This window comes from Eucalyptus grandis, chromosome 8, assembly GCF_016545825.1.
Source record: "Eucalyptus grandis isolate ANBG69807.140 chromosome 8, ASM1654582v1, whole genome shotgun sequence".
NCBI lineage: Eukaryota > Viridiplantae > Streptophyta > Magnoliopsida > Myrtales > Myrtaceae > Eucalyptus > Eucalyptus grandis.
In genome coordinates, this window is record NC_052619.1 from 58,819,152 (window position 1) to 58,832,126 (window position 12,975).

General features: G+C 40.4%; 1 protein-coding gene across 1 annotated transcript; it reads left to right on the forward strand.

The window, feature by feature from the left end:
• The first annotated feature begins 1,250 nt into the window (after nt 1-1,250).
• On the forward strand, nt 1,251-6,639 carry LOC104415349. Its single transcript, XM_010026626.3, has 7 exons — nt 1,251-2,199; nt 2,320-2,406; nt 2,904-3,203; nt 4,115-4,285; nt 4,569-4,622; nt 5,793-5,939; nt 6,042-6,639. The coding sequence occupies exons 1-7, from the start codon at nt 1,960-1,962 to the stop codon at nt 6,417-6,419; spliced, it is 1,377 nt and encodes a 458-aa protein (XP_010024928.2). The 5' UTR covers nt 1,251-1,959; the 3' UTR covers nt 6,420-6,639.
• Nucleotides 6,640-12,975: the final 6,336 nt, after the last annotated feature.

Here is a 12,975-nt window from a genome sequence, read left to right on the forward strand (position 1 = left end):
CGAGTCTAAACTTCCGGAGATCCAGGCGACGAAGTCTAGGCTGACGACCAAATTTCTCTTCAGCGAGAGAAGAAGAAGCGTTCGAGATTCGAGAATTGGAAGCTAGCCACATTAATTACAACCCTAACACTTAGAATTTTTTTATTCGTGACAGATCATTTTCAATTGCATGAATTTAATGACGCAACGTTCCCTAAGATGCACACCCACATGGAGATGAGTGCATGGTATCTCAGATCAAGGATTTCCACCCACTAAAAAGTCAAAAAAATAATAATATCCAAGGTGAAAACAGCCAGCATAGAAGCCTCCCCAATACATCGAAGTCTCAATTTCAAACAGCTAATTTTCCTTCCTTGGGTTTCATCAACCTCAAATGTCCAAACCCTAGATGCTTCCTTCTCTCTTAGTAGGTAAAGAAAACACATAATATAATAGCTACAAAACAAGGCCTCGTACGACTTCCTAGCTCTCCATTTTGATTAGCTAACTCTGTTTGTTAATCAGTAAAGTGCGAAACTAAATCATATTATTTATGCATCATGCATGGTCAAAGGGCCTAGGCCAGCTCATTTCGAGATAAGTGGAAAAAACGAGGTAACCCTAATCGGATTATAACCAACCCGATGCGAGACCATTCAACATAAACTTGTCGATGTCGCTCGTCTCGTCATATGTTCAAATCACAAGGTAAGTCTATGGATTGCAATTAGCTAATAAATTTATTTTCAAAGGACAAAAAATAGAAACATATGTTGCCATCGTATTTATTACAGATCAGGCCACTTGTCAATGGACTCCTGTTTCAAGAAATATCTTATGATTATTTTCCTCCTGTGTTTTTTTTCCAATCTGTACCAACGATGTAAATGAATTGAATCCAATGCGGTAGACGTGCTCAAATGCTGCTGCTGATGACGACGAGTTACTGTCTCTTCTTCCGCAGCATTCAATATGGTATTGGAATTAGAAACTAAATGTATGTGTGGAGGTACACTTCATTATTTATTTATTTATATTTTTTTTTTGCTTTTCTTCTTTCCCTGAATGTGGTAACATATCATATTCACATTTGGCTACATATACACCTACATTTAGGTAGAGGAGGAGAGATGTGGGGTCAGTGCCACGTGGCGTCAACCCAATTGTGGGAGGCATATACATATTGGGTGGTGCTTGCTTTGGAGTCTTGGAGAGGGAAAAGGGGGGTGGGAGAAAAAGGGAGAGGGAGAAGGCTTGATCAGGAGGGAATGGAGAACCTGAGAAGGGAAGGAAAATGAAAGGAGGGAAGAGAAAGTTTGAGAGAGGGAAGGAGGGAGGGAGGGAGTATTAATGGCAAAGTATATGGTGGCAGATGCACACATTGAAGGAGTGCAATAAAAGGGTTGGGCTGTTGAATGAGTTGGGGTAGGTTTGAGTTTTTATAAATGCCTCTTCTGATCTCCGTTGAAAAAACCAAAAAGGAAGAGCTTTGAAAACTCTCTCTCTCTCTCTCTCTCTCTCTCTCTCTCTCTATTCTCTTTCGTTTGGGTCTGGGGGGTGCAACTCTAAAGCAGCAAATTGCACCCAAGAGCACAAGTGATTGAACTCAACACAGACGTACTAAATATTGAATCAGATCCTGCAGCAGAGAGGCAATGATGGTCTCCGTTGGTTTAGCTGCATATCTTCATTTAATCTCAGCCCCCACCTTTCCTTCTCACCATTAACTCTCTTTTCTCTCTCTCTCACACACACACACACACACACAAACACAAAGGGTGTTGGGTTGGGGTCATTTTCTTGGTATATGTCCTTTTAATGGGTCTGTCTGTGTGCGTGGAGTTAGTCGAAACAAAGTTGAAATTGGGTTTCTGCAGCAACCTCGTTTTGCTAGTAATGGCGGGATAGTCCTTGGGTTTCCTTTTCCCTTCGTTGTCTCTCTCGCTCTCAGTGTTGTTTTCTTCCTCTTGGCACTGAATGAGATACACAAGGATAATGGGGGGTGCTTTTCAAAGAAGGAAGACACATCTCCTTCCTCCACCTTCCCCTCCTCCTCATCTTTTTCTTTATCTTCTCGTGGTCCTCTATCTTTCCATCTTCCTCGAGACGTCTTCCGCTCTAAATTACACTGACTACAGACAAGTTAGTAGCTTGAGATTAAAGAGGATCCAGAGGCACTTGGACAAGATCAACAAGCCACCTGTTATGACCATTGAGGTATGCACTTCCCTTTTTTCCTTCTTTGATGAGCCTATTTGCTGATCAGCATTTGCATTCTGGCAATGCATTTGCATTTGCATTCCTTTGTTGGTGGGTTAAACTCGTTGTAATTTGCAGAGCCCAGATGGAGACATCATAGACTGCATCCACAAAAGAAGACAGCCAGCTTTGGATCACCCCCTCCTAAAGAATCACAAGATCCAGGTGCACCAGCAAATACAACATTTCCGCTCTTTTCTTTTTCCTTCATTTACCTATTTTTACTTTTGTGGATACACATTCTGCTTGAAACAATGGAAATGCAAGCTATATATATTGCTTTCTTTTCTTTTTTCTTTTTTTGGGGGTGGGGGGTTTTAGATTAGCATATATTTCATAGCAGGTTGGACATTTCCATGTGTTTTCTAGCTCTTGATCCTCGGTCAAACCCCCAAAATGCAATTTGTTTTAGTGCAACAAAATTTGAAAAACTATGGAAAATCTGGTATACTAGTAAATCATCAGTAATTGGAAGCTGCATAAGTGAAAATATACATTGGAAAATTTTCTCCAAAATGTAGTTTTGATATGCAAAATGAGAAAAGAGGGGAAAAAAAAGAAAAAAAGAAAAGAAAAGTCTCCTTTTGACTCTTCTCCATGTCAGTTGTAGCTTCTACGTGAAGAAGAATTAGTGACTGAATGATGATGGTTTTGGGGAACAGAAAGCGCCGCCAGAAATGCCCAAGAGGAGATCCACCGTGGGCAAACGGGATGGTGACGACGATGCCGCCGCGGCCGCCGCTCCGGCCCCGAGCAACAGCGCCGATGCTGCGAAGGGCGCGTGGCAAGCGTGGCACCGGAACGGCACCTGGTGCCCGAGGGGCACGGTCCCAGTGCGGCGGAGCACGGCGCACGACGTGCGGAGGGCTAAGTCCTTGTACGACTTCGGCAAGAAGCGGCACCCGCCGGGCCTCGCCCAACTACCGGACGCCCCGGACGTAGTCAGTGGGAACGGCCACGAGGTACACCACACCCCTCCTCTCTTTCCCTGTTCGGTGAACGGCAACTTTTCCTTTTTGCAACTTGCTATTTGGACATTGATTGGTCATCATAATGTTCTTATCAAACAATTCAATTGGAGATAATATTAATTCCATGTGGGCATATAACATACAATTTCTGATTCCACTAGGTCACTTTTTTTTTTCAAAAGAATATGATCTTGAGCAATGAGTCTTGTCCTAGCCCAAGCTTGGTAAAACTTCAAAAAAAAAATGAAAAAAATCCCACCCACACACACACACATCCTTGATTGTAGTAATAATTAGGTAAGTGGAGGTGATCATGTCACATTTATTTCAGTGGATCCCAATAGATTTTAGGTGACCTTCCTTGAACTCCAATTTAAGACTTCCTGTGCCATAATACGACAACATGGCACCGTGTCCTTTGCATTTGTTTTCTCAACACACCCCAACAAAAAATATATCATTTTCCTATAGTTTAATTAAAATATCGAGATACATCGTATCAATCTAGCGAATAGAGTTGACTTCGAGCCGAATCGACCATCGCTAATGATAACCCGACTCACAATCTTAATCCGACTCAGATCGACTCGATCGAAAGCTTTTTTAGTCATTTATTTTCAGGTGATTTCGTTTCTATAATTACCCTTCTTTTAAGAAGTGTGATTAGCTTAATCTGACCTTGTGATGATTGTCATTATTGATAACTCGAGCCCGACCTGCAATTCTTAATTTGATTTAGGGGTCGACGCGATCAAAAAGCTTTTAATATAATTTTTTCAGGATTTCGTAGTGTTAATTACCTTTAATGTTTTTTCGATTTTCTTGATATGTGATTGGCTCGATCTGGACATTGTAATCATCGAACGTTGTTTGGTTTTTGGTTCCGGTTGCACGATCGGTAGCATGCGATCGCGTACACGGGATCGACGCAGGAGGTCTACGGGGCGAAGGCGACGATAAACGTGTGGGACCCGTCGATCGAGGAGGTCAACGAGTTCAGCCTCTCCCAGATCTGGATCCTCTCGGGATCCTTCGACGGCACTGATCTCAACAGCATCGAGGCCGGATGGCAGGTTCTCTTTCCATCTCTCTGCACTCGCCCGCACCCAATCCCAGCGCCCCCTTGCTCCTGCCAATTCGATTTTATTAATAATTTCCCCAAATTTATTAAGAGAGAAGGAAGAGGAGGAGAAGAAGAATCTCATTCATTCCGAGAATCTCATCTTCCAAAGTTTGAAAAGAAAAATTATTATTATTGATTCCCGTTTTCCTCACATTTCTCAAATTTTAAAAGAGAATTTTAAAATAATATAAGATGAATTGATTTTCTAAAGCTCTGATTGTTTTACTAGTCGGGTCAGTCCGGAGCTCTACGGTGACAGCCGGCCCAGATTATTCACGTATTGGACGGTCAGCTCTCTCTCTCTCTCCTCCGTCGAGGGTGCATTTAGTTTCATTTGTTTATAATGGGAATTGACAATTAATTTATGGTTTTTTAATGAAAAAATAATTTAAAATTCATATCACTTCCAAGGTAGTTGACCATATGCATGCATTACATTGCACCTAGATTGTCAGTCTATAAATGCGCCCACATATGGGAAAGGCTCAGTGAAAAGTCAAACTTCAACCTAAGGGTTTTCATTTCATGGGTTGATGAGATAGATACAAAACCTATAGTATTATCTAGAATAATTTTTTCGACCAAAAAAAAAAATCTAGAATAATTTATATTCTCCTCCTCATACATTATAATCAACTTTATAAATCAAAAATAAAATTTGGGAAAATGACCTAAATCTTAAGTTTGTTTCATGTAGTCTCAAACTTTAGATAAATATTTAATTTAGTCCCTACATATAAAGAAATGTTCAATTTTATCCTTTCATTAATTTGAATTAAGAGATAACATTGAACATTTTTATATAGTATAAAGATTAGATTAAATATAGATAAAATTTTTGTGGATTTAAAATTTTACGAACAACACTACACATTTGAATAAAGTTTAAGAGTAACATTAAACAAATTAAAAGCTCATGAGTTATATTGCACATTAAATTAAAATCTAAGGGTTATTTATGTCATTATTCCAAATTTAATATGAAGATCCCCTTGCTAAATCTAAGTATAAACACCACCCATGAAATAGACGGCCACGTGGCCATGCTTGGAATTTAGGGCATAATAAGAAAACCCCCCACGTGCCGCGCAATCACTTCAGATCCACTCCAAAAATCTCTTTTACGTGCGATGGATTTTTGCGTGCCCAACACTACATGATTCCTATTTATTACGTCATCAGGCCGAGAATAGCTTGTTTATTATCCATTTTAAGGGTCCAACTTGAATGACCTTTTTATCTTAAAATGATTAAAGTGTTAAATAATTATGAAGAAAGTGACAGAATCGCTACCATATAATCAAAACCCTATTTGCATTCATGCATAACAAGATTTCACGTCACCTGTCGGCTTTATCATGTTGCAATTTCAAAGATGATTAAAAATAATGAAATTTTTTTTGTAAGGTCGACCTTTTTTAGGTTTTATATTATATGATTGAATTTGGATTCAACAGAGCGACTCGTATCAAGCGACGGGATGCTACAATCTGCTGTGCGCGGGGTTCGTGCAGACAAATAGCAGGATCGCGATCGGGGCGGCGATCTCGCCGATCTCGTCCTTCTCCGGCAGCCAATTCGACATCACCATCCTCATTTGGAAGGTTCAATTTCCGCCCTCGTTTTCTCCCATCCCGATCTTTCATTATATCGTATGTTCCGACCGATGCTGAAGTATTTCGTTACCATCTCCGGGGTGGTTCTAGGATCCGAAGCTGGGGAACTGGTGGATGAGCTTCGGGGACACCACGCTGGTGGGGTACTGGCCGGCGGAGCTGTTCACGCACCTGGCGGACCACGCGACGATGGTGGAGTGGGGCGGGGAGGTGGTGAATTCCCGGCCCAACGGCGGGCACACCACCACACAAATGGGTTCAGGCCGGTTCGCCGAGGAGGGGTTTGGCAAGGCTGGGTACTTCCGCAACCTCCAGGTGGTCGACGCCGACAACAGCCTCAGCTCCGCCCAGGGCATCTCCACCCTGGCTGAGAACACCAACTGCTACGACATCAAGAGCTCCTACAGCAACGAGTGGGGCACCTACTTCTACTTCGGCGGGCCTGGGAAGAACCCGCAATGCCCATGACCCGACTCGACCTGACCCGAAAAATATTTTGTGATCCATCATCGGGGTTTAGATCGAAATTTTTCATCACGGGTCAGATTAATTAGTAGTAAAATCGAAATCAATTAGTCTCTCCCAGCTTCCTTGTCTAACATAATTCTTTGATTATGTAATTAATTAAGCGAATTCCACGCTATTCTCCACTAAAATCCCAAGCCCCTCTTATGAATTTTCTATCTCAGGGTTCGTGACTTCAATCGAGTTATGTTCGGTCCGAGCGATGGCGCGATGACAAAACATCAAGTTAGGCTACTCGAAGTTTTGTCTTAAGTACGATTAACTACAGCTAACTATAAACTAGAGAGACAAAGGACTACGAGGGAGATAATGTGAACCGTGAGATGGAATAAAAACATAGTGAAGAAGGTTGGAAACGTACAGATGTTGATTGCAGCGCTAATTACTGCCTAGTTGTCATCAAGTGAGCTTTATACTTGAATTGAATAACCAAAAAGATGGGATCTTTAATCAAAAGGAACTCTTCTTCTTCTTCTTCTTTTGCGGGGCCGCCAATTTGTGTTAGATTTGTTTATAAATCGTATAAATTTCTGGGGTTAAAGCACAAACTTCATTTATCTCGATAAACCAAAAAAAGTAAAACAAAGGTGTTAACTCACGTTGATGAATGTTAGAAAACTTGCAAAATAAGCAAGTTTAATGAATATAAACAGATTTTTGTTTTTGGAAGAGATTTAATATCCGAAAAGTTTCATTGTTTTCTGTCATCTATCAATCAATTAATAACCAGAAGATATGTCTGCATATTAACTTTATCAAAATTGGAGTGTTGATCAATCAATTCACTTACTTTATCCATTGTCCTCTAACCCTGCAGGACCACGCGTTTAGAACTTGCACAAAAGGTCAAGGTATGGAAAGTCCTTTTGCGCACATATAAAAATTATGCAATTAAAAGGTGAGTCGAAGAGCATGTGTCATCGTCACGACCTAAACTTGAGTGTACCACTTAGGATTTGGTTAATTGATTACAAAGCTACTTAGTTTAAGCTCTCTCAAGTTTATATCAATTTGCGATTTCAATTCAAATTTTTAGCATAAGAGTCACCACTAATTAGTTTATGGTAGGTCGATTAAACACTTAAATAAAATAACGGGAGAATTATTTTACTCCTATGAGCTAGAGAATTTAAGTACAGAGACTTGATTATAATAAAATTTTCTAAAGAAATATTTATCAGGCAATTTGAATTTAGTTTATTATCCCCTAACATGTGGGTGTGATTATGCGGGTGTGCAATCCATCAATTTAAGATCCAATAAAATAATAAATAAAATACAAGACTTATCTTATGGTAACGAAAACATCTGCAATGTTAATTTAGAATTTACTTTAATAGTCCTAGATATGATTTTTAATTAACATGCAATCGCTTAATCTTTTTTAGGATTTTCTCTTATTTATATGAAACTTTCTACGTGGAATGCAATGCAATGACAAACCAAAATACCTAACTAAAATGATATGTAACATGTAACCTATTATGTAAATTATATGTCACATGTTATTAATTATATAACACAATTTAATGACAAGAAAATATTAAATGCAACTGTACTAATATGTCAAGCATTCAAATGATCCTAAACATGCAATGACTAAATGACGTGCAAGGAATGATCTAATTCTATGTGACACACGCATGGTAATTTTTATGTTTTATTTTATTTTTCTTATAAAATTCGAAATTAAAATTGCCCAACAATTAAACATGCAATTTAAATTAATGGAAAGAAAAATCTAACATCCCAAATTAATGTTTCTGGAATTTTTTATTTCAAAAATTCGAAATAAATAAATTTCCTAATCTAAACATGCAAACTATCCTAAAATAGGCAATATTCTAACATGAAGCCAATCCAACTTGAATATATTTATTATTTTTTGGGTTTTCTTTTACGGAAACAAAATCAATTCAAGTAAAGGCATAAAAAAAAACAACATGGCCGCAAATCAGACAAGATATGATTGATACCCATCTAATAAATTGATGAATCGTATTTGCGCATGAGACCGGATTGACCATTTTGTTAACCCAAGCCATTACCAACCAGGACAAGTATGATGTTTTTTTTTTAAACTTTGTCACAAGGTTCAATCATATCTCGAGTGTGAGATTGAATTAGCGATTTTTTCGTGCGATTGCAAGTCATATTTCGAGCATGAAGTTGGAATGTCAATCGTATGTACATTGTGAATTAATTGAATAATCCATAATTTAAAAGGCGATTCAAGAAAAACATCATTCAGCTATTCCATCAAATATATCCACGCTATTCTAAATGAGATATTTTTACCTAATTCGAATATTAGCTTCTAAGTTTGGCAAGTCGCGAACCACGATTGGGTGGTGGATCGATGGAGGAACAGGGGAGGTGTAGCAGCCTGGGCACTTGCTGGCCACCAAAATTTGTTGTTGAAATCAGTAAAGCGTTCTCGATGAAGGAGCGGATATCGAGAGAGAGTCTTCGTTGACCTCAGAGAAATTCCCCCCCGGAGAAAATTTTCAAAGTGGGTGTGCTTTCTTTTAGCGAAAGTTTTATCTAGGCTTCCTCCAAAGGTGGACTTGGTAAGTCATGAGAGTCAACAACAGTGAGCTTGAGGAGACACCAGCAACAGGTCGTGAGCAAGTTGGTCACGGTGGTGAGGAGCTGCAATGACAGCAAGAACATGCGAGGCTTCCCTGATGGATTGAACTGGAGCGTTGGAAAAACCTGCAAAAGAAATTAAGCAAGTACAGCAAGGCGATCGATACGGCTCGGGGTTGCCGTTGCTGGCCAGTGTGGACAAAAATGGATGATGGTGGAGCAACTGAGTCGGAATGTCAATAGCGCTCGAGTGCAGGGCACCCGAGCTTTGCTAGAAGTGACGCCAGACTTGCTGAAGCTAGGTTATAGGAGCAGCAACGGGGGTGGTGGCTTCGAGATTGACGAATGTCGGATAATGCTACCGGAAGACACCTGAGAATGACTGATTAAATTCATCAAGTATCTTATTGACGTTTTTCAGATCCAATATGGGTCTATTATATTCATCTAGGTGTGTTCTGATAGACGTATTTTCAATATATCTAAATTGAAACATTTTCTTCTTCAACATATACAAACGATTGTTCAAACCTGCTTGAAGTTTTGCTTTGCCCATAATGCTGCGACATCATTCTCCTCAATAACCTCTATTAAGAGGTCATCTGACAAATTTAACCTCTATTAAGAGGTCATCCGACAAATTTAACAAGATTGTGCTCTTTACTCTTTCCATTAACTCAACTCTCCCAAAGGCTTTCATTATAATCGGCAACTTATCTTCACTAGTGTCTTAGCCAAACCTTGTGTTGTCAATAATGCTCATATCTTGATACTCCATAACACAAAGTTGTTCCTCTCAGACATAATTGCAGTAACAGAATTTCCAGATAATAATCAGACAAGCAAAAACTCTAAATCACGATTAAGAAATCTAATCTCAAAATCTAATCTCAAGCTCTGATACCAATTGTTGGAATGTAATACGCGGAAACGGCGAGATCTTACAATTTATGTCAATGCGAAATCACCATAAAAATAAACGAGAAATAATAAGGACACTAGATATTTACGTGATTCTGTCCAAGTATCAGTATTTATGTCCACGAAAAGAGCCAGCAGCAAATAGTTTAATGTTTCCCACACTTATAAACAACTCACTTAGATATAAACTCACGGCACGTTCAAGCTCAAACGAAAACGCTTTAGGTACATCAAAACAAGAACAACGTCCTTCTTTCTTCATGTACGTATCTTCTTCGTAAGCTTCAGCAAGCGGCCGCTCCTTGAGTCTTTACGTGTAAAGGGCTTCGGCGGCAACTTTCGGAAGGGAGAGAAGACCTGCACAAAATTCTGTTTTTATATGTGTGCGCACCCAGGTCAAAGTTTGACCTGGGCCCACCACGTTTTGTCTCCACGCGTGCAGAGGCTTCATTCCTTTTGTCTTCATTGGCCGAAAAAAAGAAATGAAACCCCAGCCTTTTCTTGTAGGGGTATGCAAAATACCTGGGAACCACCCGAACCGCCCGGCCCAGACCGGAAATAGGAACCCGGCGGTTCTTGAGAATCAGTCAGGTTAAGGTTAATTTTTCGGAACCGGTGGGTACCGGTCCGGTTCCCGTTCCATGGGCGGATCCGCCCACCCGGACTGGACCGGAACCTTTTTAATATTAAAAAAAAATTACTAAAAGAAACCCTAGATTAGATCTCATCTCCTCACTCCCTTCATCTTCGGTTCTCTCTCTTTGTCTCTTCTTCGTTCCTCCTAATCCTATCGCCATTTCGATTCCTCTCCGAGCATCGACGCTGCCCCTCCGCTGCTGTTGTTTGCCCCCTTGCGTCGGCTGCCACCCGCCACAGCCACGGAAAATTGTTTCTCGACCGTCCTATGTTGAAAACCCGATCATAGACCTCTTCTCCTCCTTCCCAACTCATAGACCCGACCGTTTTATGTTGAAAATCAAAATTGTTTTGCGTCAAGATCGGTTCCATGGATCCACCCGGAACCAGAGGACAGGACCGGCGGTCCGGTTCGAGTGGATCCATGCAACAACGGGTGGATCCAATTCCAATTTTTCGGAATCGGTCCTTAGAGGGCGGTTCCCGGTTTTAGGTCGGGAACTGCCCGACCGGACCATGCACACCCCTATTGTCTTGTGTGTATGCCCAGGAAGTCAAAGTCTTGACTTGGGCCCCACGAAGATAATTCGGCTTCTGCAGGCAAGCGGATGAGGAAATTCGCATCTTCAATACGTGTGCCCACTTGGGCCCATGGCCTAATTCTCTCTTCGGTGACGTCTGACGAGTTGCAGGTAAGTCGAAGAACCCCTCCTATTTTCTTTCTTTTTCTTTTAATATATATATATAATCAGCTTGGGAAAAAAAATTATTGACAAATTCAGTTTCCGAATTCAAACTTGAGACATTGATTTAACATAAGCTTCCTGATGGACTGTATTGGCGCGTTGGAAAAACCTACAAAAGAAATTCAACAACCACAGCAAGGCGATCGATATGGCTCGGGGTTGCCGTTGCTGGCCAGTGTGGACCAAAACGGATGATGGCGGAGCAACCGAATCGGAATGTCAATAGCGCTCAAGTGCAGGGCACCCGAGTTTTGCTAGAAGTGACGCCGGACTTGCTGAAGCTAAGGTTACAGGAGCAGCAACGGGGGTGGTGGCTTCGAGGTTGACGAATGTCGGATAACGCTACCGGATGACGCCTAAGAACGACTGATGGTGTGGCTTGAGTAGCTGAATGCGATCCACGATGCACAGTAGCGCGGCGGCCGAGAGGACCCCGCGTGCTAGAATTCGAAAATTCCCTGAACGTGAACTTTGGTTCGAGATCTCCCGACAGACGTCTTTTCCCAGTCAACAAGGAGGTTGACGCCCTCTCTCTAAGACGTCTTCTCTGTCTCCTTTTGGAACCTCAAAACAGAAGTGTGAATATTCGGAAAGACCCTCCGATTTCTCCACTTCTCTCTCTTTCCTGTTCTGTCTTTTACTCCACAGAGAAATAATCTTTTGTTCCATGTTTTCGTGTTGCTACGAATCTTCATGAATTCTCCCCGTCCGACCAAAATATCTCCCTTAATATATCAAGTACACTTTTTATACGTGAGAAAGCTTATTCTTCTTTGGACAAATGTATCTCTTCCTTTGTCGCTGAGTTGGTGCTGTGATCAATGGGGAATTCTTTTCTCCATTTTAGCGCACATGGACTGATTCTCTTATTCCTCAATTGCTTTTGTTCCTTTCTTTATTGATCGAAGATCCCTCGGGTATCAAGCTGTATGATGCCCCTACCAATATTATCCCCTCCGCCTGACCAAATCCGTCTTCTTTCAAATTTCCAGAGCATTGAAATATATTTGTCCGTAATCTTGCTCAGTACATCCTTAGGCAAATCTCACATAACTGAATAAATGACTACAATTTCCTTTCTTCTTCAGTCTCTTAATTCGATAAACATCTCAATGAATTTCAGGCCACGGGAACTAATGGGCCAGTTCAAATTTTCATCACCGTGGACTTAGTCTAACTTGTCAAATTAAAGCTTAGAACTGTTAATTCAAATTTCCATCACCAATCCAATGCAAATGCAACATAAAATAAAATAAATGCTCCTAAAGCTATATGTTATGCAATTTAATTCTAATATTTTTGTTTATGGTTGGGATTATATGCAATAAATGAATGATCGGATCACCAAAATTTAGACGTCAACAATCGTTATCAGTCAAATCAACTTTTTATGGTGCAAATTATGCTTTGAAGAAAACAAGAGTGATCAATAAGAATTTCATATAGATGGAGTACATATGCAAAAGTTGCAAATTTTATGTCTGGATGGAGAACTACTATAGTTTGACCATGCATTTACACATCGTACAAACACAATACAACATAGGAAAATGGTCAGATGTACATTTACATATCACACAAACATCTTATTGTACAAAAGCAAAAAC